We start from the raw sequence: 27,330 nt of genomic DNA, 5'->3' as shown, positions 1-27,330 counted from the left end.
TGTTATAACTGGGGAGGGGTGGTGTGCATGTCCTCCTGGCATTTAGTGGGTAGATGTTTAGCAGCCAAAGATGCTGCTAAATATCCCATAATGCACAGCACAGACCACACGACAGAGGATTATCCAGCCCAATGTCGACAGTGCCCAGGTTGAGAAACCCTGGTCTAAGAGCCATCTGTCCAGCAGGGGAAACCCTTGCCTCAGAGCTGCCTTGAAGATTGAGGGAAACAATGCATGTGAAGAACCACGACTGGACCTAGCTCATGCTCCGTGTCTGCAAGGGACCTTTGTTTGCTGAGGCCTTTTCTTGGCCTGGGATACCCTTGCTGGTGGGCGGAGGTGGAGTGGACACACCCCCTCACATGAGAATTGATCTTTCTGAATTGATATTAGTGTTTCTGCCCCACACAGCCTGAGGCAGAGTTTCTAGAACAGTCTGGTGCTCACTTGCAAACCCTTTCAACAAACAGAACGCAGGCTCTGGAGGGGAAGCCAACTGTTTCGGCAAGTGAGTTCCGTAGGGAAAACGGGGCACTTGCCATCCCACCCGTGCCTCTCAGCGCTTGGGCTCATCAAGTCTCCCTGTGACCCACCCACCCGCCCCTTTCACTTGAGCCTGTGAGGCAGAGAGAGGGGAGAGGACAGGAGGTGAAAAACACCTCCTCCAAGCTGTCCTCAGACCTAGCAGACGCCCCCCGGGGAGGAAGATTTGTTTAGAAGCAGCCCCGCGCAGAGGCTGCTGTGAAGCAGAGTCTGCAAGGGTCCGGCCAGCCCCCCTGCCACTCACCTCAGCTGGCATCTGCCTCTCCTTCGGCCTTAACAGCCGAGGGGTCAAGTGTCTTCTCTACAAAAATCGGTCCCCAATAAATCATCACCTTCTCCTCTGGGATGGGACTGGTGAACCCAGATCAGAATCCCCACACCCTGGCCCCTGAGCTCTGCTTTGCTGGTCTACCAGCTCAAGCATAATAGATTATCGGATTATAGCCCCGATGGGGGTGGAAAGGTCAGGCCAGTTGATAAAGATGGGACCCTGAGACCCCTTCTGGCACTGCTCATTTGTGGGGTCTGGGGGACCTGGGGGATTAAAATCACACCCTCCTTCTCTGGGTCTCAGGTTAAGGCACCTGTTCAATGGGGGACACCACCACCTTCCAAACCTCACTGATGGCAGTAGGCCAAGCTGGGGGTGGGGTTTCTGAGTCTGGAAATCCAGACTCCAGGACATGCCCAGACACACAGCTGTTCTCAAAAAGGAAGCAGCAGCAGTGGGGGAAGGGCAACACACCAAGAAGAGGGGAAAGGGGAGACCCAAGAACTTCCGACTGATTGAGCACGGTTAAAAGGGCCTAACGAAGGATCTGTTCTGAGTCTCCAGGTCAGAGCTGCCTCCTGCCACAGGAATCTCCTTCCTGGGGAAACACTGTTTTTTCCTTTTCTTTTCGCTGCACTGCTAGGCTTGTGGGATCTTACTTCCTCAACCAGGGATCGATGGAACCTGGGCCCTCATCAGTGAAAGTGCAGAGTCCTAACCACTGGACCCCCAGGGAATTCCCTCCGGGGAAACATTTATGGGCTTCCTGCTCAAGGGGTGATCCCATCATGAAAGTTCTAGGCTCAAACGGCTCACCAAAAGTTCCTTCCAAGGACCCTCATCCCTCTGGCTGTTCCAGCTTCCAGCTTTCCTGTCACTTTTTTTTTTTTAATAAATAAATAAATTTATTTATTTATTTTTGGCTGCGTTGGGTCTCTGTTGCTGCCCGCAGGCTTTCTGTAGTTGCGGTGAGCGGGGACTACTCTTCGTTGAGGTGCGTGAGCTTCTCATCGTGGTGGCTTCTCTTGTTGTGGAGCACGGGCTCTAGGCACGTGGGCTCAGTAGTTGTGGCTCGTGGGCTCCAGAGCACAGGCTTAGTAGTTGTGGTGCACGGGCTTAGCTGCTCCGCGGTATGTGGGATCTTCCTGGGCCAGGCTTGAACCCGTGTCCCCTGCACTGGCAGGTGGATTCTTAACCACTGCGCCACCGGGGAAGTCCCTTTCCCATCACTTTCTAATGCCACAAACTTTCTGACATCCTCCCCTCCCAGCCCAAGCTTTTCTCCCAAGCTTTTCCCTTCCTCAACTGGCTTTACACTGGGTGCTCCCAGATGGTGGGATCTGGCCTGTAGCTTGGCACAGGTGGCTGGACAAAGATGGACAAGCTCCGGGTGGTATGTGGACGGTAGAAGCTGTCTGTCTCTCTGACCCCAGGCAGGAAGAGGGGGAGTGAGCGACAGAAACTGTATGAGGCCTGTCGGCCCCTCATACCCACCCAAAGGCCCTGGAGCATCCCTGAGCCCTCTCGGGCACTGAACTCCGCAGGCTTGAGGATGGCAAATAGCCCTCTTCTCCAGGTGTGTGGCTACTCCCGTTCCCATTTCACCTGTGTGTGCGCGTGTGCGATGCGTGTGCGCACACACTGACTGGTCTATAGCACTTGAAGGCCAAGGGGGAGGTGGCACGGGTCCTTTACCCTGTGCACTCCCTGCCCCATCCAAGGCAGCTGTGACCACCCCCACCCCCACCAGTGTTGGCCGGCCTTATCTCCCTCCTTGGGGCCCTCACCTGCCTCCATTAGTGCAGCAATATCTCACAATACCCCTTTCCCATCAAGAGGATCCGACAGCTTCTTGCAACTTTGGTGGTGGTGTTGGGGTAATAAGCCCTAATGTCCACTCTTTTGTTCCTAATGTTTAGAATCGTAGGGGCAGAAAGGGACCTTGAACTCACCCAACCCCCTGACATTTTACAGAATAGAAAAATGAGCTTCCCTGGTGGCGCAGTGGTTGAGAGTCCGCCTGCCGATGCAGGGGACACGGGTTCCTGCCCCGTTCTGGGAGGATCCCACGTGCTGCGGAGCGCCTGGGCCCGTGAGCCATGGCCGCTGGGCCTGCGCGTCCGGAGCCTGTGCTCCGCAGCGGGAGAGGCCACAGCAGTGAGAGGCCCGCGTACCGCAAAAAAAGAAAACAAGAAAAATGAGGGCCCGAGAGAAAATGACAGCCTAAAGCTCGTGGCTACTCACAGCAGCTTGGGACAGGGGTCTGAGTGTCCTGGCACGAGGCCCAGGTGTCTGGATGCACTGTTACACAGCCAGCCCCTCCACGAGTTAACTGAGCGGCGGTGAGTTAACTGAGCGGCTGTGTGCAGGAGAGGCAACTGGAGATTCATTCCAGTCACAGATTCTCTCCCTCTAATCCTCACGCCCTCCTCCTTTCCTTTTCAGCAGTGGTTATAAAATCCAGGAAATAAACGTGGATTGATGACCTACAAAGGGCTCAGTTGGTGCCGCGACCTACTGAGTTATGTAACTCCTGTTTATTACCAGCCTTGGATGAAGTTTCTTATTGAAGCAACTCACTAAGCTGATGCCATGCCATTTCTTTTTGCCTTGTTCAGAGGTGGCAGTAGCAGAAATTCCTTTGCAACTTCAAAAACCAGAAATTGGCGGTACGGATACTTTCAAAAATTCCCTCCTTTCATCCTTTGGGCCAATGTTTCTCTCTTATCCATAAAAACCCCTGCTCACCTCAGCAGGGTCCCAGGCTCTAGACCACCTGCCTTCCCTATGGGCTCCTGGGCTACAGGTTGCCTTGGCTGGGGAGGCTCAGAGATGGTGTTTTCCCTACCCCTGGTGGATGAAATGAGGGAGAACTCAGGGCTATGAGAATCTAGAGACGGTCTAGTAGAAGGAACACTTCAATCGCTGCTGTTGGATAACAGCCACTCTGGGCCTCTGCTTGCTTGTTAGTAAAGGGAACCAGTTTACCTTATCTGTACACTTTGACCCCCAGTAGGCACCCTTCTTGATCTGGTCCGGCCTGCCTTACTGGGATGGACAGCCTGGTGAGGATGAAGGGGAGGGATGAGGGGCCGGCAGTCTTTGGAAGGTTAAGCCCACCACAGCGCCACCTTGTGTTCAAAGGGCAGCAGAGCCCAGCCTCTCCATAGCAAGGCCACTTTCCCAAACAAGTTCATTTCCTGTTCCCCCACCCCTTTTCTGCTCTGGCGGGGGGTGGGTGGGGGGCATACTGGGAAGCCAAGGATCCTCCCTAATTAAGCATCACTTCTCAGGCTTTCTCTTTTTTCCCCAAGTGATGCCACAAAAGGGCCCTAGGGAGAAGCTCTCTGAAGGCTCAGCTGACATTCTAAAGTAGACTTTTGGAGACCTGTTCCCAGGTTCAGGAAGGGAAAGATGGACGCCCGAGGGAAGCTCAGGACACATAGAACTCAAGTGTCTCTCTTCTTAATAAGACATATTCCTTCCATTCACGGGAGTGATACTTTGATGCCTCAGGGACACACTGGTGCACAGAGACAAACTGGTGCATCAAAGCAGTTGGTTTTACTGAGTGGTGTAGGCGACGCGAATTCCATTAAGGGTCTGGCTGGGCATGAAGGCTATTAGTCCACACAACTCAAACTGCACATGGCACAGATGACCCAGCCTCAAAGGATATCACCCTAGAAGAAGCCTTAGAGCTCATCTGAGCCAAGTCCCAACTTTCACAGATAAGGAAAGCGGAGGGTCCAGAGAGAGCGATGACTTTTGATGGCTCAGTAGCAGGGAAAGGCTAGAACCTTGGGTTCTTTATGAAGATTCGGCTTTTGAGATGTTTCCTGGCTCCCATCATACCACACCATGGTGGTCTTTCAAAGAAAGGGCTGTCACCTTGGCGCCCCAGAAACATGGACATAATACGAGGCAGAAGAGTCTGATAAACCCTCAATTGGGTAACAGCCCAGGATCGGGTCTCTAAATCCGCCAAGGTCTGCCTCGAGGCATCTGCCCAGTTTCCGCTTATCTCCAGCCAGGCTCCTCCAGGAAGGATGTTTCAGATGCCTCTTAGAATCAATATTGGAGTCTTTTCTGGTGAAGAACATGCCAACCTTTTGCTCCTAGTTCCTTATTTACAGACCCAGGCAAACTCTCCAAGATAGAAATGTAGATTTCCTACAGAATAAACGCCTGTTTCCACAGAAGCATAATGGGCCAAAATACAGCAAAAGGCCGGCAGCTGAAAATTCACTCCAAGATTTGTCACTTTGGGCTAGCCAAAGGTAAAGAAAAGTAAGTTTAATGAGAAAGGACAATAGGAAAAGAAATTGAGGCCTCAGTGGGGAAAGGACACAATGTTTGTTTACTGTTGAGTAGTACATTAACTCATTTAAGCTTTCCAACGATCCTTTGAATGATAGATCATTACTACAATACTCCTGAGGACCAAAATTCAAGTTTTTGAAAGACTGCTCCACTCTCTTTGGGGATTTCTGTACCTGAGATGGCCTGCAAAAATCTTAACAGATGAGGGTTTGTGATCTTCCTTGGGTGGAGTAATGCTAAGCCTCTTAGTTTTTAAAAAAATATTTGTTTATTTGGCTGCACCAAGTCTTAGTTGCAGCACTCGGGACCTTTCAGTTGCGGCATGCGGGCTCTTAGTTTCGGCACGTGGGCTCTTAGTTGTGGCATGTGGATCTAGTTCCCCGGCCAGGGATCAAACCCGGGCCCCCTGCATTGGGACCGTGAAGTCTTTCACCGCTGGACCACCAGGAAGTCCCATAAGCTTCTTAATCATGCAGAAAGCATATAATCCTCCTTGCCACCATACCACACCCTGTTGTGCGTCAGCTGTTCATATTTTATTTAGTCCTGTATGTCTTCTTTCTACCTGTTTATATGCAGTGACTAGGAGTTTAATTCTTGTCATAAAGCATTATGAAAAACAGATACTGAAAAAATACGTTCTGATGGCATCTAAAAATGTCAAGCTCACCACTGTTTTCATGTTTCAACATGTCCCTCGGTGTGCCTACACAGGAATGAAATGCACTCTTAGATGAAAAAGAGAATATGGATCTCCTCCTGTGTTTAATTTTCATGGAACACTTGTTTCCCTTCAATTGGGGAGTGGCGGGGCAAGAGAGAAAGGCGTTCCCTGAAAGGTCCAATAGACCTGAGGTAACTCTGTTTCCTAACACAGTTCCTTTAGGACAGCCAAGGTCTAGAACACTGATAAAAAGACTGGAAGTAAGAATATTCTGTACTACATAAGGACTGAAGACAGTTTTCCCCTTGTTTTTACCACATTACAAAATAGCCAAGCAGACACCATACCAGTATCATTTTTCAGCTAATGCCTCAATGAATGGCCATAATACTTGACTCCACTTTACCATTTTCGTGTCTACTTTCCTCTCTTACCCTAATCTCCTTGAAGGTGTCTTACTCATCTTCACACACCTGATACGTAGGGACCACCTGCCAAAGCCTGGTGTTGAGTGCCTAGTGGGGGTAGGTAATGTGCCGACTGCCATCACACCATTGCTTCATCAAGCCATCACAAGAACCCTTTGGGATGTTACTCTCCTTTTATAGTAAGGAAACAGAATAGTTAAGTGACTAGTGAAGGGTCACAAAATTAGGAACAGTAGACTCAGGACTTAACCCCAAATCTCCTGATCTGGGATCTAATACTTTTCCCAACACACTTGCAGTAGCCTCTAGTGTGGAGTTAGTCTGGTTATACCTCTGATTATATGAGGACCCTGGGACTTCACTTATCTCAGCTAGACCTGTTTACCAACGGGCAAGGCCCCTCCTGTGGCTAGGCCTCTGGTTCACCTGAGGACAATAATATACTCCAAAGGGTGGCTCTGTGGATCACCTGTGAATTTATGGAGTAAACACCTTGAGAAAATTATTAGATGTTATGCATATGCAAGCTAGTCATAACAACTAAAAGGTAATAGATTTTTCTATGAAAAAAATAGCCTTACCAAATGAATGGAGATGAAATATTCCCTTTAAGCTTTTAATGTAGCAGTAAGTTCAAAGTACCCTAAACTTCAATTATCCATAAATCAAAAAGGAAAGAGCATTGGGTTGAGTCTGGGGTGAACCTGCTAGCAGGTCACCATGTGCTGGTAATAAATGGCTAAGAATGAAGAAGCTTTGCGCTCCTGGAAAACAGATGTTTGTGAATCCAGCTGGGCTGCTTGAGTTCCTCTTAAGCAGCTATTCCCAATAGAAGGATCAGAGTCACCAGGGTAACTGTTTTACCAAACACACTAGTAGAATCTGATACTCCTGAGGTGAGAGGAAGAAGGAAATAATTTCATTCTGGAACTAGCTCCTGGGTGATTTTGGCCACACCTCCCTCTCCTGGCCTGGTTGAGAACTGCAGCTTTTCTGTGAATTTGCTGCCCACCCTGAGCTGTGGGTGGGAAGCCCTCCACTAAGTTTTGAAAGAGAGTCTCACCACTGGGTGGGACTGAGGGCTACAGTTCCAGGTAAGACTACAGGGCTCCTGTCCTGTTCCCTCAATAAAATTAATATGAACGATTGCTGTCCTGCGCTGTTACTGTAGTCTCTCACTAGAGACTGGCTGAATCAGGAACATGATTAAATGAGGCTCAAAAAAAGCTTCCAGGGCTTCCCTGGTGGCGCAGTGGTTGGGAGTCCGCCTGCTGATGCAGGGGGATGCAGGGGACGCGGGTTCGTGCCCCCGTCTGGGAGGATCCCACATGCCGCGGAGCGGCTGGGCCCGTCAGCCATGGCCGCTGAGCCTGCGCGTCCGGAGCCTGTGCTCCGCAACGGGAGAGCCCACAACAGTGAGAGGCCCGTGCGCCGCAAGCAGGCCCCAAAGGACTGAGGGGCAGTTAGGTTAGGTCCTGTAGAGTAGGGATGAGACAGGCTGTTCATTGTATTCTAGAGCATCCAACCTCACTGGAGAGATGGCTGTGCCTTCATCTAGTGAACTGTCCTATCACATGCCGATCAGGACGACTTCTACTATCATGTCAGAACCCCACAACCTTGTAAACAAAGCACATGGCATTAGACTAAATACCACTGCACTGAATATGGATTCACACTGTGCTACCACATGAGTAGTTTTATAATCATCCTTCCTTCCAGAGTCTCTCCCAAGCAAATGGATCACAATAAGCACACCGTATTAGTAACATCTGCATTACAGCCTGCCTCTTATTACTGAGTAGTCTGGCAAATGGTATGCCTTGGTATCATGTGTGGCTTGTTACTCAGCTCGCCCACATTTCCAGAAAGCCCTATTGTCTATTATTCATATGTCACCTAAACACGTGAGCCAAGCAAACATGTTCTTCATGTACTGCTCACTGCTCACCCTCAGCCAGTGCCCAATGGCGACAGTCCTGACCCTTGGAAATGACATGTTCGATGGGAGATGATTATTGGACTTTCAAATATAAATCAGGTCAGACCCCTAGGAAAGGCAAAAACAAAACAAAACACACTCCTCATACGTGTTTCATATACATATTTATATATATTTCATGTACAAAGTTACATTCTGAACCCCAGGGATTCCATAATAGAAATAAATACTGAAATAACTACATTGCTAAATGAGCTTTTTGCTCATAGAAATGAAGCATCAGCCTCTAAAGAAACAGCAAGTGGGACCCTCTAGAACCCATTTTTAAGATTATAGAGGCAAGTAAAATTCTGAATAAAATGTCCTGGACAGAAAACAAATTCAGACCATAAAATGGCTAAAATATATTCAAGTGTTGAGAAGTGTATGACAAAATTAATAATAAAAACTTAATTTTTTTAAAAGAAAAGACATTTAGTGTTACAAAATAGCATAACCCTGTTAGAAAAGCATTTATGATTTCCACATTTAATTCTCTCTTCTCTTCTCTTCCCTTAGTACAAACTGGGACCCAAACGAGTCCCTTTCTCAACGTGATCAATTAAGAAGAGCCCTAAATCTGGTTGAATCCTTTGGTAATGGTCATAATACTCACAAGGAAATAAATATTCAGTTCCACAGCATTTGCAAGACACACGTTCTTTAGGACAGTTAGTATTATGAGACAATTGTTTTGCTTTGTTTTGTCACTAAGGCAACCTATGTTAAAGGGTCCATTCTCACACGCAGGAAGACCTTTACAAGAAATGAACAACACAGAAACTGAGAGAATATATCTTAACCTTTTCTATGCAAACACGCTTCGTGTGAAAAGTTATGTGCTGCATATTTTGCACTCAAAATGTTTTACACTCTCAACAAGCTGCAGCTATTAAGATATTCATTCCTATTTTAAAAATTTAGATCCACACAAATTAGAAAAAAACACTCAAAACTGAGTTCCTAAAGAATATTATCCCTTTGCCTCATAGGGATTTGAACCTGCATGGAGCAGTGAGTATTACGTTGATGTATATGATACTGTCATTTTTGTAAATCAGCCATGTTTGAACATCGGAAATTTCACATGGTTCAACATCACACATAACCCAAACATAACAGAATGAGAAAATTCTCAGGTATTCCTTATTTCTTCCAACAGGGGTAATTTTTTTTTTACATGGAGAGACCAACCTGAGGTACTCAAGCCTCTTCTTTACCACTGATGTGGTAGCTATAGGCAATTACACCAACCACTCGCTGCTTACAAGAAGCTTACATTTTGGCATTTTCTTCCTAAGGCTACCACCTTGACCAAAGTGAACGCTACAAGAATATAAGCCTATTGTTGGGGGAAAAGGTGGAAGTAAAGCAATCTGCAAAAAATATTTAACTGAAATTACAAACATAAAGACAAGCTCTTAAAACAAATTTTACAGACATTTTTGTACTCTCTAGTCCCTGAAGTTAAACAGGGCCACAGATATCTGACAATTTTAGATAAAATAGCTACACACCTATATTCCTTAAGTTAAAGCCGGTAAGCTTAAAAAGAGCAATAAACAACCATTGTAACATGTTTGCATTTTTCATCTTTAACTCCTGATTTCCTAAATTACAGTCAGCCATAGAAACATGTAAAAGACCAAACAGTACATGGGGTCTGATTCTGGGATGTTTACTTCTTGGGATTAAAATTCCCAAACACTTTGGTGTCTCTTTTTTGTGAATTTATACAACATTCCTCCAAAATATTTAATAATGTGGGTTTTTTTAAGGTATTGCCAACAGTGGCTCAGATTTATAAAATAAAATAAAATAAAATAAAATAAAAACATAGCTTATAAGCTATAGAAAAGTGACCTAAGTTTTGGTGCCCTGAAAAAAGTGACTAAGTAGCTCAAGTAAAAAAATTATCCTTTTAATACAGCTTTTACCAAAAGTTTTTTTTCTCCTAGCCATCTAAAGTGGCCACAATTGTACTGTGTACTTAATGTGCTTATAGACACCTGTGGCCAAATGGATCCAAAGGCCTCCTCTGACACATTAAATCCTGTGTACTTTATAATCTAGCCTAATCATCTATATGCTTAAAAGACACTGGTAGTACTTTTTACAAATATCTTTCCATTACAGTTCAGAAAAAAAGTCATTGGTCCTTAAGGATGCTTAGACAATCTGAGACTTCTGTTGTTTCCTTTTCCTGAAGCAGTCCTTCCGATGACTGGGGGGCCTTTGTCCAATAACCTCATATTTTAAGACAGTGCTTAAACTTATATTTAGTTTTGCTTAAAGTAATGGATTAAGAATGATAAATCATAAATTTTCAAGAAGGCTGAAAGGGAAAAAAACTGCAGCATAATGGTTTTTTAAAACTTATTAAACAAGAAAATCAATTATACCCAGACTGTATTTTTTAAATGGGCATTGTGAGTGAAAAGATTGTAATGTCAACTTTTACTTTATGCTATTTTGTCTTCTTCTCCTTCAAAGTCTTCTTCATTGAGGATGGCATTTTAATCTCAAAAGGGCACAAAAGCTTAAATACCATTTACATACAGAATATCAAGTACTGGCAGTTGTGTAGTTTTATACAGAACAAGGGAAAATACCGTTTCTAATTAAATCTCTCGTTCAGTTCATTAGGCCATACTCCATCACCACTACAGCTTTACTCTTACTAACTGATAAGAGCAGTCCAAGAACAACTGGTAAACAAGTGAATTTTTTACACGGAAAAAAACTCATCCAACCACCATCATCCATTGATACAGAAATCCAAAACACAATTTCCTTAAAAAAAAATCCTCCCATTGCTGAAGTGTATCTTCTAAGCCTTATAAATAATAAACCTTTCAAACATGTCAGTATGAAAATGAGTGAGACTAGTCTCAAAAGCAAACAAACAAGCAAACAAAAAAAACAGACTATTCAGAGAAGCAGGCCTCATAAACTTTAGAGCTCTAATAAGTCAGAAACAAGAAACTTTTATTTAAATAGTGTAGTCTTAATTTCTTTAATATAAAATCCCCCCCCGCAAAATCTGATGAAAACAAAGTTTTATATACCATATAAACAAGATTTGTCAGATTTGAAAGTGAAAGTTAAAGTAATTTACAGTTAGCTTTTAGCCCTCTCGGGACATTTAGATAAATCCTGATAATCTACCTGATATTAGTTTGTGTCAATTTTATAATACATAGGGGAAAACTTTACTATTGTACTTAATGGTACAGTTTCATTTATCAAGTGTTTCCATTAATTTCATTATGAGTGATAGCTAAACAGTGACCCCGTCAAATGAAGTAAGCGACATTAGCTGTGGCAGAGTAAACCACAACTGGATTGCTTTCTAAAATTCACCAGTTTGCAGAAAGTAAACATTCTTTGATTTGTTCATAATATACTGAAATTGCCTATAACACTGGTGCAGTAAAACAGCTAGTTCCTGTATTGTTACAGTAGGACAGATTTTATAGCATAGTTAACAGAAAAAAAATGCTCATACATTATGTGGTGAAACTTATTTCACAAAGAGAGCATTAAATAAAGGGAAAAAGGGAAAATAAACCATGCAGAAGAGATGGCTTCCCCGTCGCCACCTGTTTCCTATGGGTTCACTCACTACCATACATCACTTGCCACACTATCAAGTGACTCCTTTCCGCTTTGGCGACAGAAGGCTCGAGTGGAAGATCCTCCCCAAGCAGCTCTGATTCTCCACCTTCATCACCTGGTGGATGAAACGGAGACTCCGTTAAGCATTTTGAAGATACAGGCTGATGCACATCAGACTCACGGTTAGTCCATGAGCAGCATGCATAAAACTCGTCTGCCACCCATTTCAGAGAACACCATAAAAGAAATGCCATGCGTCACAATCCTCACTGCCTAACTTCTGAAAGAGACTACTGAGATCAATTTCTCATAGCTAAAATATTACAGGATACGAAAAAGGAAATGGAACAAAAAAAAGATCAAATTCAATTTTTAAAAAGTATACTTACTATTAAAATCAACCTATGCTTTAAGACAAATTCTGCTTTTCAGGCTGGATTACCTAGAGATACTGACAAACCTGGTTAAGCAATTTTTAGAAATTTTTAGTGGAAATGAAAAGACCACATAAAGATTTTACTGACATACTCTTTAGTATGGTTCAGGCTACCATGTTGCAATCGAAGAAGTTCCAAATCACCCAGCCGAGTGAAGGCCATCTCTCTCTATAAAGGAATTCTGCACCAACAGTCAGTTCACTTTGAAGTGACTCCATTCCTCCTGACATCACCATTCCTAACCTTAACATTAAAAGCCCTGCCTTAAAAATGTGTCAACGAGCCTTCTGCATCAGAAATTTTAGTTTATACTAATTACATGTGGCACACTCATTTATATGACCCTAAATTTTATATTCTTTTTTTTAACAGAATTAAAACTGAAGTTTTAGTCACCAGTCTACAACATTATATTCTCTAAGGCCTTACGTTTAGAAACTTTTTCAATCATTGTGATTTTAGGCCAGTCCAAAAGGTTCCTTTATTTATAGCAAATAAATAAATTTACATCACAGTGCTTTACAGTTTACAAAGCACTACACTTCCACAAGTGTTTTCTTTGAAACCTCTCTGGCCATTCTTTCTGAGATCACTTCATAAGCACTCATGATTCTTTAAGTGCAGTATTAAAGCAGGGCTCTATCCTAGAACCTTTTCTTCTGGCCCCTACATACTCTCCTTGGGTGAACTCATCAACCCTTGTGACTTTTAGTACCACTGCGTGTCAGTAGTCCTCATATTCCTCCCTCCTGAGATATGAAACTCTTATACCCAAAAGCCCGGTGGACATCTTCCACCTAGATAACTCCCAACTTCCATGCACTCCAAGGTCAACATGTCCAACACAGAACTCCTCATTCCACTCCTCCAGATCTGCTGCTTCTGTTCTGATAGTCATTACCTCTAAGTAAATGGATCACTACCTCTTCCTTCACATTCTGTCAGTTACCAATTCCCCATCACAGTGCTAGTCTACTCCTACTGTTTCTACCTTACTCGTTTATTTTTTCCTAACCCATTCCCTACCTCTAGTCTTACACCTCCAATCCATTTACACACACATATGATCATATTGCTCTTCTATTTAAAGTCCTCCAATAATTTTCCTTTGCTTTAAAGTGCAAACTCCTTAATTAGGTATATAAAGGCCTTCCATAATCCAGCCCCTCCCTCCATTTCTAGATTTATCTCTGGTCAAATTTATATTTGCTTCTACTCCATGTTCCAGTCATTTTTAAGTAGTTTTTCTTCAACTAAGGTGGTTTCACATTTCTAAGCCTTGGTCAAGCTATCTCTTACCTTGGAATGCCAGTCTCCCCAGCCTTCCCCATACCATCCCCACCCCAATTCTTCAGACTCATGCTCTTCAGTACTGAGTCATCTCAAGCATCATTTCTTGACTTCCTTCTTCCCCTACCCCTAGGAAAAACTGACTACTCCCCATCAGAGCATCTGTAACACTGTAATTTATTAACATGTTTCTATCTCTGTATTGTTCTGTAACTTACTGGAGGGAGACTTTGTCTGATTTGTTTTTGTATCTCATGCTCAAGGCTAACAGGTACACAGTAGCTAATTATTATTTACAAGGTGAGAAAATGAACAAATGAAATGAATTTGGTTACAAACAACACTTTATGAAGTATTTTTATTTCTCCACTTTGCAGGTGAGGAAACTGAGGTTCTGGGAGGTTGAATGATTTCCCCAAGGCCTTCTGACTCCATATGCTCTTCACATATACCTCAACATACAACCAAACCCTGCTGTTTTCTAATGCTCCTTCAAATAAACACACCTTGGTATAAAAAGGAAAAAAAAATCATGAAAGTAGGAAAAAAAGAAATATAAAATCATTTTCCAAGTAAAGAGTTCAAAGAAAACCTCTTAGAAATCATGTATCTGAGTTTCTTGCTTACTGTGGGTGAAAATCCACATCACGGAACAGTGGAAACAAAGCCCCCAGAAGCAATGACCTACCCATTCGGAAGTCAATGTAGCCCTCTCCTCCACTGATGACAAGCATAGACTTCAAGGGTGTCTGGCTGCCAGGCTCCTGTGCAGATGGCCCTGCTCTGTCAACTGTTAGATCTGTGCCACTGCTGCCACTCTGTGGGCTGATGACTTGACCTATTTATACAGGAACAGAAGTGAATATTACTTATCAAGGATTGGGGTGGGAGAGACTCATTTTTTCTGAATATTTTCAGAAAGCTGAACAAGGTAAGTACATTCTAATACAGCCAAAGTACTAGGGATGTTAGAAGCCTCTGCATGATCAGAAAACATCTATAAAGGTCATGAAAGCCCAATTTGAAATCCAAGTAAAGCTATTTTGTACTAAAACAGAAATAGGTCCAGAATCCAGTATGAAATCTATATGTGGCTCGGCTGGTCTTAGCTGCCTGCTTCAGACTATTATAATATACATTGTTTTATCTGAGGGGTAGTGGAAAGATCTCTCCCCTGGAAGGGTACATGTGTGTTTATGTAAGAGACAGAAAAGTCTTCAACTTAAGCCTTATGAATTTGGATATTCATAATTAATATCTGAATTGATTTCAAATCCATGGTTTCCTCATATTTAAGAAAAGTACATCTTATTTTTAATTTAGATTATGCAAATAAAATTACTGGGTAATGTGTAATTTGTTCTAACATTTAAGTTCTAATGTAGAATCTTTAAGCATGAAATGATAGAGAGAAACCTTGAAATATCATTGACGCTATAACCTCTATGAGTGTGGGGCATTTTTTCTTGCCAGGTCTGCCGTCCTTTGGTCGAACTACACAGACCACGCCTTTAGGTGATAACAGGACAGAGTCCCATGATGTGAAACACTTTATAAACAATTTATGTTGGACATGGATAGGACAGTTTGATTTATTTTCACAGTGCCTCATTCATGCGTTATTCAATTATACTCTAGGAGAAATCAAGCCTGCTAGAGATAACTTCTGTTAGCAGACTAGTTAGTTTTGCCACAGAAGCAAGAGCACAGTGGTATGATATTAAGGCCATCCTGAATGGTTTAATCCTTAGGGCCAACTGGCCAACAAACAACAATGTTGCCAATTCCACTTGCAGATTTATACCCAACAGAAAAGTCTCTCCCATATGCACAAGAAGATCTACTGCAGTACTGTTTTTTAATAGTGGAGGGAAAACAGAGAAAAAGCCTAGAAGTTGATCTATAGGAGAATGGATAAAAGGTAGCATATTTATTCAGATATTAGAATACCACGGTTAAATGAATGAACTAGATTTTTATGCATAAATATTAACAAATCTCAAAAATGAGAAATAATTTGCAGAATAATATATATGTAACATAAGACTTAAAAATACAAAAAATACTATATATTGTTTATAGATATGTTCCAATGTAGTAAAAATACAAAAACATGGGCAGAAGGATAAATTTCAACTTCAGGATAGTGGTTATAGATGGACAGGGAAGAAGGAAGGGAAGGGGATTAGAGAAATATAAAGGAGACTCAAAGGGGACTCTATGGCATTATTTTTTTTTAAAAAAAAAAGCAAGAAAAGGAACTTCCCTGGTGGTCCAGTGGTTAAGAATCCGTCTTGGAATGCAGGGGACGCTGGTTCGATTCCTGGTCGGGGAACTAAGATCCCACATGCCGCAGGGCATGTGCCCATGTGCCACAACTACTGAGCCTGCATGCCACAACTACAGAGGCTACATGCTCTGAAGCCCCTGCACCACAAATACAGAGCCCACACAATCTGCAGCCTGCATGCCACAACTAGAGAGCCCGCATGCCACAACTACAGAGGAGCCTGCGCATTGCAACAAGAGCCCATGAGCCACAACGAAAGATCCCACGTGCCACAACTAAGACCCAATGCAGCCAAAAAATAAATTAAAAAAAAATTCCATTTCTATAAGTTTATTCTGAGGAAATAACTATACAAAAATATACATGTACATTTCAAGAAGTTCATTACCATGTTGTTAAGAATACTGAATAATTGGTTAGGGTACCATATGCCAACCCTATACTATATACATTTAATCATTTAATCTTTGGAATATCCTTGGGAAAAATTATAGTGGCTAATTTTATGTGTCAAATGTCTTGGCTCTGGTGCCGAGACATTTGCTCAAACTCTAGTCTAGATACTGCTGTGAAGGGACTTTTTTTTAGAAATAATGAACATTTAAATCAGTGGACTTTGAGTAAAGCAGATTACTCTCCATAATGTGGGTGGGCCAATCAGCTGAAGGCCTTAAGAGAAAAAGAGAGGTCCCTCAAGGAAAAGGGAATTCTGCCTCCGGGCTGCCTTTACACTTGAGCTGCAAACATCAGCTCTTTCCTAGGCCTCCAGCCTGCCAGCCTTCTCTGCAGATTTCAGAATTGCCAGCCCCCATAATCACATGAACCAATTCCTTAAATTAAATCAATCTCTCTCTCCCTCCCTCCCCCTCTTTGCACTCGCTCGCTCGCTCTCATACATACACACACACACACACACACACACACACACGAACGCACACACGCACACGCACATACCCTATTGGTTCTGTTCCTCGGCAGAACCCTAATACACTGAGATACCACCATGTCCAACATCACACAGTTGGTGTGGCAAAGCCAGATTTGAACTTTGTCTAACTCCTAAACTTGCCTCTTACAGGGAAAAAAAATCCAAAACATAGGTCCTGCTTACAGATGATCAGTAACATCACTTTAGTATTCTCAAGGGACAGAACATTTTTCACTGGACGTCATCACTGCCACCTTTCATCTGGATGGTGCTTTATAGTTCCCAAAGCCCTTTCATTAATCTTTACAACAAATGAGGTTGGCAGAGCAGATATTAATCACATCCACTTAGGAAATAAAGAAATGAGTATCAGAGGTTAAGCAATTTGCTCAAGACAACAAGGCAAGTGGTAAAGGCCCAGAACCCCAGACTCCTGCTGTTTCTTGGCACAGCGCTAAAGGTATCAGAGCACATTTTCCATCTCTTCCTGAATACAGCCTTGATGATAGGGACTTCTTTCTAGAAATTTCCTTTATGAGGCCAAAACCATTTTCGGCATTCTGCAGTGACAAAATAGTACCATTGCTTTTCAAAAGTAAAGAAGTCTAAAATCAAGTTTGTTTTTGGGGTAGAGGAGAGATTCCAAAACAGCTTCTATCAAGTATCTCTATAGCACTTTATTCATTCCTCCGTTATAGAACATTTCATGCGTTATACTGGAGTTATCTGTCATTTCAGTACTTAGTATTAGACTAGGTAGAGGAACCAAGGGACAGACAATTACAGTTGGCCCTTGAATAATGCAGGGGTTGGGGCACTGACCCTCTGCGCAGTCAAAAATCTGAGTGAAATTAAGTCAGCCCTCCATATTCATGGTTCCTGTGTCCACAATCTGCATCCAAAGATTCAACCAACCATGGATCATGTAGCAGTGTAGTGTTCACTACTGAAAACAATCTGTGTATAAGGGGATCAGTGCAGTTCAAATGCACATTGTTCAACAGTCAATTGGACAAACAACTTCTCAATAGAATAATCTAACTCACCTGGGACTGCCACAAAGAATTTCACAGCATCCCTGTGCCCATGGAAGCAAAGCTGTGCATGTGCCATTGAACAATAGGGTATAAATGTCCCTGGTGTCACTTTATCACTGTTTTCATCACCATATACACGGATGACACTTCCAGGACGATTTCCTGATGCTCCTGAGGTTTTATTTGCTACAATAGAAAACCAAACACCAAATATTTTCCCCTAGAAAACAGTCATGATGCAAGAGATTACTGGTTAATCCTTATGATATTATCTAAAAGCTACAGCCAGTTGAGATAAAACAAGGGCAGCAATGCCAACTCAAGACAAAGCTGGAAAAAAAAATAGATATACAGCATGCTAGTTATTTTTAAGTTTCTCAGTAAATGGAGTAGGGGATTTTGCCAGTCTAGCAATAGCTAAGTTTACTTTTTAAACACATCTATTAATTAAAAAAATCATTTTAGTTAATAAAAGAAAAGATTTCTTAGGTATGTCTGTTTTGTTTTTTAATCCTCATTTTAGAAAACTAACCGGTTATATAGCTTAAAGTAAATAGGTATATTTTTTAGCAGAATTTTTATAGTTTATCTTTTGATTTTTTTCTCCCTTGTGGTAAGAATATCTCCCTTGAGGGGCAGTAAAAAGTTGTGTTTAAAAGGATCCATCCAGTACAATAGAGTAGCTTTTATTTACACCAGACTGATCGTTTGCTGAATTATTTTAGAATGACCAGACTCACAAAACATCCCCATTCCATGGACCAGTAAGTAAAGGAAAGAAACATGATTGGTAACAGGAGTAAACAATGTAGATTAGTGACAGTTTTCAGAGATGTTTCGTGTTTTTATTGGAGGGAAAACAAAGTCTGAAAGGAAGGTCAGCTGCAACGAAAGATGATAAACAGACTAAGCTGCTGAGCAGTAGCTTGGAGGCCACGTAACAAACATTAAAAAAAAACAAAAACAAAAAAACACCTGCTGCAATGCAGTGACTGCAAGTGGATGACATTTAGGAACATTCAAGAGGGTATCTAGAGACGTGAGAACGGCCTCACGGTGGCCATGAGAAGCCAGAAAGAAGAGTGTGGTTCAGGATCTGCACTTACCCCTCAGCCCCAGTAAACGTCCCTGGTGGAGGATTACGGCTAAAGTGAGAAAGGAGGAAAGGGGACATGGAGAGGTGCATGACAGGGAGGAGAAGGATTACTATGAGATGCCACTCTCAGCGTCTTCTATCTGGCAACTCAGGAGCTCAAAACTCCTAACTAAATTAACAAAATCCAACTCGGTATATAATACCAAGAAACACACAAAGTTCTTACCAAAGCCTCTAAAGAATATCTCTGCTCAAAAAGGACAATTTATTTACTGTGATTTTGCTTTTCTTAATTATAAAGCAATTTAAGTGAATGAGAACTTACTGGGGAACATTTTCTAAATGCGAATATTTCCCCCTTTTCTTTAAGAAATCCCGTGCAAGTAACTATGCTAAGATGGAACTCTGGTCTGTAAAGAACTGAAATGAACTCTGGGGATCCTGGAATCTCTTAAGATATAAGAAGTGATCTAAACATGTAGATTTATAAGTTGTTGTAGTAGAAAATACAGCTGCGATTAAGAATTTAGGTTCTTTAAATTGGTGGTCCAGTGGTTAGGGCTCCTGCTTCCACTGCCAGGGGCACGGGTTCTCTGCCTGGCTGGGGAACTAAAATCCCACAAGCCTCGCGGTGTGGCCAAAAAAAAAAAATAATTTAGGTTCTTTAAAGGCTCCAGATATACCACCATCCAGTCCTCCTCCTTTCCCCTGAAAATTCTGAGGTGTTTATTTATTGACTTATTTTATGGACTTATTGCACTTTTATTTCAAATCATTCCCTGCCCATGAATTCTGCAGCACAAAAATACTTATTTAATGAATGATCAATGTAATGGAACATAATATGAAAAACATACAATGCACATTTTGTTCACAAAAATAATAATAATGAAGCAAATATAAAAAACATACAATGTACATATTGTTCACATTCTTTTCAAACAGAGGTAGATGTCTTGTCTCCAATGTCAGGAAGGATTTGCTGGCCTCCTAAGAAACTTCTCCCACAACTCTTAAGCCAAATGGAATATCCTAAACTAACTGCCACAGAGAGATGGAAAACTAGGGTATTAGATAGTTAGGTAATGTTTCTGGATACTAGTACAATAAAGCTGAAAGAAAAAATGGACATCAACCATTATTTGAGATGAAACAGGACCATGATTCCTGAAATGAGAAAGAGTTTCTCACAATGAAAAACTTTTAACTGTAAATATTGGTCCTGATATACTTGCTAGAGTCTATAAATTTCATAGAAAGAGTGAAGGAACAATAGTTAGATCTCTGCCATCAGTTTGACTTTCTGAATTACCACAGATTTGCCAGTAACTAAACAATTCCTTCTACCTGAATTCCAGACAAGGCTGTTCCCCACAACTCTCCTGTGACAGTTACCTAAAAACGTACTTACTTTCTGTCAATGGGATGGAGATAATGACACCGTTTCCTGTCCCTACCCACAAACGATTGCAAGACACCATAAGAGCTGTGATCCTCACAAAAGAGAAGCCCAGTTTTCCAGTACCTGTATGACGGGAGAGAAGACATTTTATTGAAAAACTAGAGCAGATGATGTTTTAGGTTCCAAGTCCCTAAGAGTAGCTGGACTAATATAGCAGAGAGGAAATGTGACCAGAGCTAGTTGGATGTTTCCTGAAGAAGGTGCACATCAATGAAGGCGAACGCTCGTTTGGCTTTATCATCTATCTGACAATTCACGGTTAATGGAAAAAGAAAACTCTAAAAGTGGCTGGCATTACATTATCATTCAGAAGGAAGATGCTGTGGATCAGGAAATATGATACAGGATTTACTTAAGGAGCTGCAAAACCAAACCAAACAAACCAAAACACAACACAAAACAAAAAAACCTCAACAAAAACAGTTTACTAGATTGGGGAAATTAAATGTCCTTCCATTTTATAAACGGAGAGAGTTCTTGCTTGCCTTAATTTTCTTTTCACAGGTAAGAAACAATCTTTGCTAACAAAACCTATATTCTTTCCTTGTTTATATATTTGAGTCTAAAGCAGTTTAGAAATTTTAGGATACCATATGCATGTAATTTAGGAAGAATAAATGCACTTTTTTATTTCAAGGGAATTTTAAAACTGATCTTATTTTCAGGGATTTGAGAGGCAAAATTATTAAACAGATAATACATTTAAGACAAACAGCATCTAGTTACTCATAAGTTCTACTTACTAGAAATGAGAGTATGATCATAGAATCACAGTGTTAGAAGGAACCTTAAATAGTCTAAGCTAGAGATCTTTAACTTATGGGCAAAGTACATTCCTGAAATTAGTTTATGTCTATGTGTATATATGGCTGATTCAAGGGAGAGGGCACATCAGGTTTCCTGAGGGCGACGACTCTAAAAAAGTTAAAAACCACTGATGCGGTTCAACCTCTCTTCATAAAGAAATCATTTGTGACATCCCTAATAGTCATACAGCACTGGACTGGGATGCTAAGGATACTGCAAGGGACAAACCAAAGATAGTCCCTGCCCTTCATGAAGATTAAGTTCTGTCGGGGAGAGAGACAGTATGTATGATACTGGTACAACCACAGTAATGATAAGCCCATGAAGAAAAAGTATAAGAGGTCCTAAATAAAACTGGGAGATCAGGAAAGGTCTCTTCTGGATGTGACATATAAGCTATGCCCTGAAAGCCAAGTAAAAAGGGACTAAGAAAAACTTCTCAGACAGAGGATACAGCACATGTGAGGGCCTTGAAATGGGAAAGAACTTGTTGAGTTTAGGTCCGTGTGGGCAGAACAGAGTGAGCAAGGAGAGAGGTCCAGACCATTTAAGTTCTTCTGATAATGTCACAAAATGTCATCTCACCTAAAGACAAGAATATTCTGAAAGTGGCTGGCATTACATAAGTGGAGGTATGTCTCAGTGATATCTGCACACTGGTTACTATGCAGAAAGCTGACTGGAGTGGAGATAGGAAGACCAGTTAAGAGGCTCATAGTCGTCTGGGGAGGAAAGAATGGTGACCTGGCCTGTGGGAATAGTGGTAGATATAAAGATGTAACTAATTTAAGGGAATTCCCTGGTAGTCCAGTGGTTAGGACTCAGCAGTTTCATTGCCAGGGCCTGGGTTCAATATCTGGTTGGGGAACAAAGATCCCGAAAGCTGCATGGCGTGGTCAAAACAAGACAAAAGACGTAACTGATTTAAGATATTCTGGGGGAAGACTTGACAGTTCCTGCTGATGGGTTAGATGTGGGGAACAAGAGAGGAGTCAGAAATGATCCCAAGTTTCTGTCAAGAACCACAGGGTAGATGGAGCATCTGCCTGACTCTTTCAGTGATAAGAGCTCACTATTCCTGAGGCAACTTACTCATTGGTTCAACCCAGCATTTGAGACCATTTAAAAATAAACCATTTTCTTTGACTGACAAAGATAAAATGCTTTAGAAGCTTACCTAGCATTTTGCTTACATAAGGCTCAATGTCCACATCCTGCAGATGTTGATAAGTGTGTGCATGATAGAGACGGAGTGTGGAATCCAAACGAATGGAGACCCACACGCCATCGCCCACCCAGGCAAGCTGCCGCACTTGGCTCTCCTTCCTGGGGTGTGCATCAAATGATTTCTAGAAAAGATTGTTCAATCACAATGTTACTTTTATTATGTAGGAGTTCGTGTTTAAAAACTGTGCAAATTTGCACAATAATTTGGCAGACTATATATTAAAAGAGGAGCCCAAATATGTTACTCTTACATACACAATTGCTATTATCCTAGACTGCAAAACAAAATGAAGAAGAACCAAAGGATGTTGGATTTCAGCACTGTGTAGGATATCAACTTATGAAAGCAATGCTGACACATCCATTCTATGTAACAGCATTCAACAAAAAGATTGAATTTAACCTCAGGATTTTGTATTGTTACAGAGCAATACACAAAATAAGATCCTGTTTATAATTAGACAAAAAGGAACTTACAATGCTGTATGTGTGTGTATAGATATCCGCATGTAAGGAATACATCTAAAACATAAAGGCCAAATGGAACTTCTAGGGTTGGGAACAGGATCTGGGACAGAATTTTCATCTTAAAAATTTCCTACTGTTTTTCTTTTCTTAAACAATTAGAATAAATTTATGTATTGTGGCAAAACTTTAAGAAAACAATGCTAATGCTAAGAGGTTTTTGTTTTTACAACAAATTCCCACTGCAATATTATTCCTCAGTCTGTGACACATATACAGATTTGCCTGGATACACACTGAGTAGTGGGGGAGACTTGAGGGTCCTGCTCTCAGATCACCTCTACATAACTAAACATTTCAAGAACCATGTATTCAAATAATACATGTATGCATCCACGGATACTCAGACACACATTTAGTCATTCATGTGTGAATCTTCCTTCCTTTTTAAAAAACCACTTCCCCTACTCATAGTCAAAAGCAGAAGGAGAAGTAAAGTAACACAGAAAGCTGAGAATTCATCCAAAATACCACCGGAGTACCCCAAAACACGCAGATTCAGATAACAATTTCTAAAGAAGAAAATAATTAAGCCTTAGGGGCTTCAGGTAATACAAATTCAGTTAAGTACAGAAAACATGGGTTAACTTGCCTCTATTTTCATGGCCTTTGGCTGAACCACATAAATTTTGTTCCTATAGCCACACCAAACTTTGTCATGTACCACAGTCATGCATCGGATGGAATGGTGAGGTCGTCCAAGATCTAACAAGTGATAGTTTGACAAATCCCACTGCCCGTCTTTAAAATAAGAAACAGATGATTAGTTTATGCACACTACCTTTTACTCAATTTTAATTCAAGAAACATTCTATTTGGGTGTGTAATTAAATTTATTGATGAAGCATCCCCCGGATACCATGTATTCAGTGTATATTTACAGAGATTGAGTTCTTTTGTTCTATAAACTGCAAAGTTGGAAGAGACCTCAAAGGTCATATGGTTCAACCTGTCACCCAGTACCTGGACCCCCATGCTCTCAACAGCAGTGATGTGATAAATCAGTTATAAGTTACCTGTTTATAATAATATTTTAAGAATTAGAATGGATTTAAGGTTATTTTGGGGATAATACTGCTCTCGCTCACTTGCATTTTGATATATCTTCTTGGCTAGAAGTCAAGGGCAATGCATTGCTAACACTTTAGGAATTATGCATACTATAATTTTAGTGATGACAGAAATACATACAAATGAGAACCAACCACTGTAAGCTTGCTTTGCTTGAACAATTTCAGTGAAAGAAAACATACTACCTCACAAAGCAGCTGTTCCATTGTAAGAAAGCTATAATTGTCTTAAAAATATTCCCCATACCTAGCTAAAGTCTGCCTGCCTTCTTGTACGTAACCACTCATTAATCTATAGCTTTGCCTAATGGAAACACAGAATAAATCCAGTCCCACTTCATTGCTACCGCCCTGTCTTCTCCTTTCAAAACCAAGCACACCACAGTTTATGGAGTCTTCATCCTAACTCCGCTTTGTCCAGATCCATTTAATGTTGATCTACTAGAGTGGAGCAGGATTATCACCAGCCCTGCTCTGGACTCTAATTTCTATGAGGCTTAGGATGTTAACTCGTATTGAGTTTGATATCACTCTTCAGACATATCTCCTCCATCTACTCTTCTGAACCCAAAGGTAGGACTTTACATGTATCCTTAGTAGATGTATTTTGTTTATCTTGTTCAATATAATTTTGGATTCAGTTTACCAAAATATTTATTATTCCATTTTTTCTAGGTTCTTCTACTCACTAGTTGAGTGACCATGAACAAGTGACTAAAATACTCTGTGCCTCAGTTTCCTCGTCTATAAAGTGAGGATGACAATAGAATTTTCTTCTTAAGTTGCTGTGAGGATTAAACCCAGATAGTCTATAAAAGGGCCTGAACAAGGTAAAACGGAGGCCTCTCTTTTTGTTATGGAGTCATTAACCAGCAACCCCTAGCACCTGCGTATCATCTACCTCACATTTCTTGAGGCCCCAAAGGACATGAGACTTTGGGAAAAGGCTTGTGAAAATCTGAATTTAGTGGATCTACGTTTGTATAATACTTCCCTGATCTACCATTCTAGTAGGTAGGAAATGAAATATCACTTTTGTTTGATACATGTACCAAGGAGTTACACGCTCAATTCCCTTAATTTAATTCACTCAAGGCAGTTTTCTGACACCACCACCCTTCTGTGTGCAGATGGTAGAAACACTGGTTTAAAGGGGAAGAATATAAAGAACGTAACATGAAAATGATTAAACCTTACCCAATTAAAAATTCTTTTTAAAAACATCCCAAATGTAAGTGGTTGCAAATTATTTTTAAAATACTGGGCAAAAGAAAACATATCCTCTCACTAAATTTCTCCTAACTGCATAAGTATATGAGTGAAAAACAAATACCTCCATTGCACATTCTATAAGAGGACCACGAGGACTATTTGCTCATTATGGTAAACAGGTTTTCACCGAGGTATACTATTAATGTATGTCTGCAGGCAAGAACTCACATACTCACTGATGTCATACACAGTTAGTATTCAGTTTAAACCTTTATTCTTTCTCCTATTAAGTATGATTTCTTTAAAACATAAGAAGCCAATCTGCTTGAAAATGCTCTTGCAAAGCAACAAATTAGCACACATGTTATATATTCATAACAACTCACCAACTCCTCTGTGAAAGATTGCAAGGGTACCATCAGCCAGGGCCACTAACACAATTCCTTTCACATGTCTGCAAACAGGAATGGGGATTTTAGAACTCTCCATCTGGGAATATGGAAGACACTGCATGCTACCGAGCTAGTTCAGAGTTTCTCAGAAGACCAGTCTGTGATGTATTAGGAGCTTACACGAGAACCTAAATGAACATCATTCTTTTCTTCACTGAGAAAGTCTTGCTATGAAAATGTCAGCTCAACTAAATAAAAAGCATGTGTGGTGACTCAGTTGTTTCACTTTCTAGCCCAAGTTCCTCCTCCCATCACAGACTACCAACAAAAGGTCCACAGACCAGAGACACACACCCCAAGTAGAACTAACAGAGTCAGCTCTGTGGACCTAACAGACAAACTGACTTTTGATAGTCAACATACAGGAAAGGACTAGTAAATCAATGCCCCAATCAACATATTCACAAAGTATAAAGAATACTCTAAAACAAATATAAATTAATGGGGTTTAATTGGTTTTCTCCCCCAAAGTACTAAAGAACTCTCAGTATGGTGAGGAATCAACCTGGCAAGTTTTCTCTTATACTTAAAGTTCTCCGGTTTACTTCCTAGTTAGAGTTTCAATCTCACTCATAAAGAGGGTTACAAAAAAATATGGATACTGATTTAGTCATGAAGCACATGTTAACTTTAATAGTCTTAGAATCTAGTTTATACCAAAATACATATTTTTGAATGGAAGAATTTCTAAAATAAAACTTACACAATACTGAGAATCGAATCTTTAAGTTTAATAGAATGGAGACATTTCCTCCACTGGGCTACAGATGAATGGACATACAAACTGCAAGAACAAAATCAAGACTGGTAAGGCATAGGGAACATCAAGTAGTTGTTTATATCTAATAATGAACACAAAGTTCTTTCAGAAGGAAAGAAGAGTAACATAAAAATTTTAGGAAAAAACAATAATGAGAGTAAGCGTAGGCCTAAAGCAGAGAAATAAGCTGCTTAAGCAAACAGAAACATACAAAGAATGAAAAGCCAGAACTAACGCCTGGTTAGTTAGTCTCAGGTTACCCCATACTTCAGAATCCTTGGCTAGAAACCTTTTCAAAAAAATAATCTTACTTTTCTACCATACTGAGCTTTCTGATGACTGAGTGGTTTACATCAGGGAGTGGCAAACTAAGGCCCATAGGCCAAATCTAGCCATCTACCTGTCTTAGTACACTATGCAAACTAAAAATGGTCTTTACATTTTTAAACGGTTGGAAAAAAATCAAAAGGAGAGTATTTCATGACATACGAGACATATGAAATTCAGTGTTCATAAGTTTTATTATTATTGGAACATAGCCACACCAGTTCACTTCAATGCAGCGGCTGCTTTTGCACCACAACAGCATAGTTGAGAAGTTGCTACAAAGATCATATGGCCACGAAACCTAACATATTTCTTATGTGACCCTTCAAAGAAAAAGCGTGCCAAACCTTCATTTCGTAGTATGAGACCTTCATGGAAAAGATGTACTAGTGATCCTGTTTAACCTCAGGAGAAGCACAAGTCTGTAAGACTCCCCACACGACTACAAAGTCCTATAATGTCTGTTATCATCTCCTAAGCTTTCAGACTCTGATTTGTCCTGGTTTTCCTAGAAGTTATGTTTACAATTGGGCCCTCCTGAAGCCAAAGAGATTGTTTAATCCTTGATATTCCCTGAACACA

The 27,330-nt window shown here is 41.2% G+C and overlaps 1 protein-coding gene across 7 annotated transcripts in view; it reads right to left on the bottom strand.

Annotated features, from left to right (window-relative positions):
- Positions 1-8,316: 8,316 nt before the first annotated feature.
- SPAG9 (sperm associated antigen 9) overlaps positions 8,317-27,330 on the bottom strand; it is a 143,573-nt gene continuing 124,559 nt past the window's right edge. For 4 of the 7 annotated variants that reach the window (XM_060135508.1, XM_060135509.1, XM_060135510.1 and 1 more), the window contains 9 exons: positions 26,365-26,445; positions 25,596-25,663; positions 23,520-23,668; positions 22,353-22,524; positions 20,318-20,431; positions 18,917-18,955; positions 17,820-17,996; positions 14,244-14,393; positions 8,317-11,943 (listed from right to left, as the gene is read on the bottom strand). In XM_060135508.1, the coding sequence (XP_059991491.1) occupies positions 11,828-11,943; positions 14,244-14,393; positions 17,820-17,996; positions 18,917-18,955; positions 20,318-20,431; positions 22,353-22,524; positions 23,520-23,668; positions 25,596-25,663; positions 26,365-26,445 (1,066 nt within the window). In that variant the 3' untranslated portion in view covers positions 8,317-11,827. The remainder of the gene's footprint in view (positions 11,944-14,243; positions 14,394-17,819; positions 17,997-18,916; positions 18,956-20,317; positions 20,432-22,352; positions 22,525-23,519; positions 23,669-25,595; positions 25,664-26,364; positions 26,446-27,330) is intronic. The other 3 variants (XM_060135511.1, XM_060135513.1, XM_060135515.1) reach the window with 1 other exon arrangement.

The sequence above is a fragment of the Lagenorhynchus albirostris genome, chromosome 20 (assembly GCF_949774975.1).
Source record: "Lagenorhynchus albirostris chromosome 20, mLagAlb1.1, whole genome shotgun sequence".
In the NCBI taxonomy this organism is placed as follows: domain Eukaryota; kingdom Metazoa; phylum Chordata; class Mammalia; order Artiodactyla; family Delphinidae; genus Lagenorhynchus; species Lagenorhynchus albirostris.
This window is presented reverse-complemented; position numbering and strand designations above follow the sequence as displayed.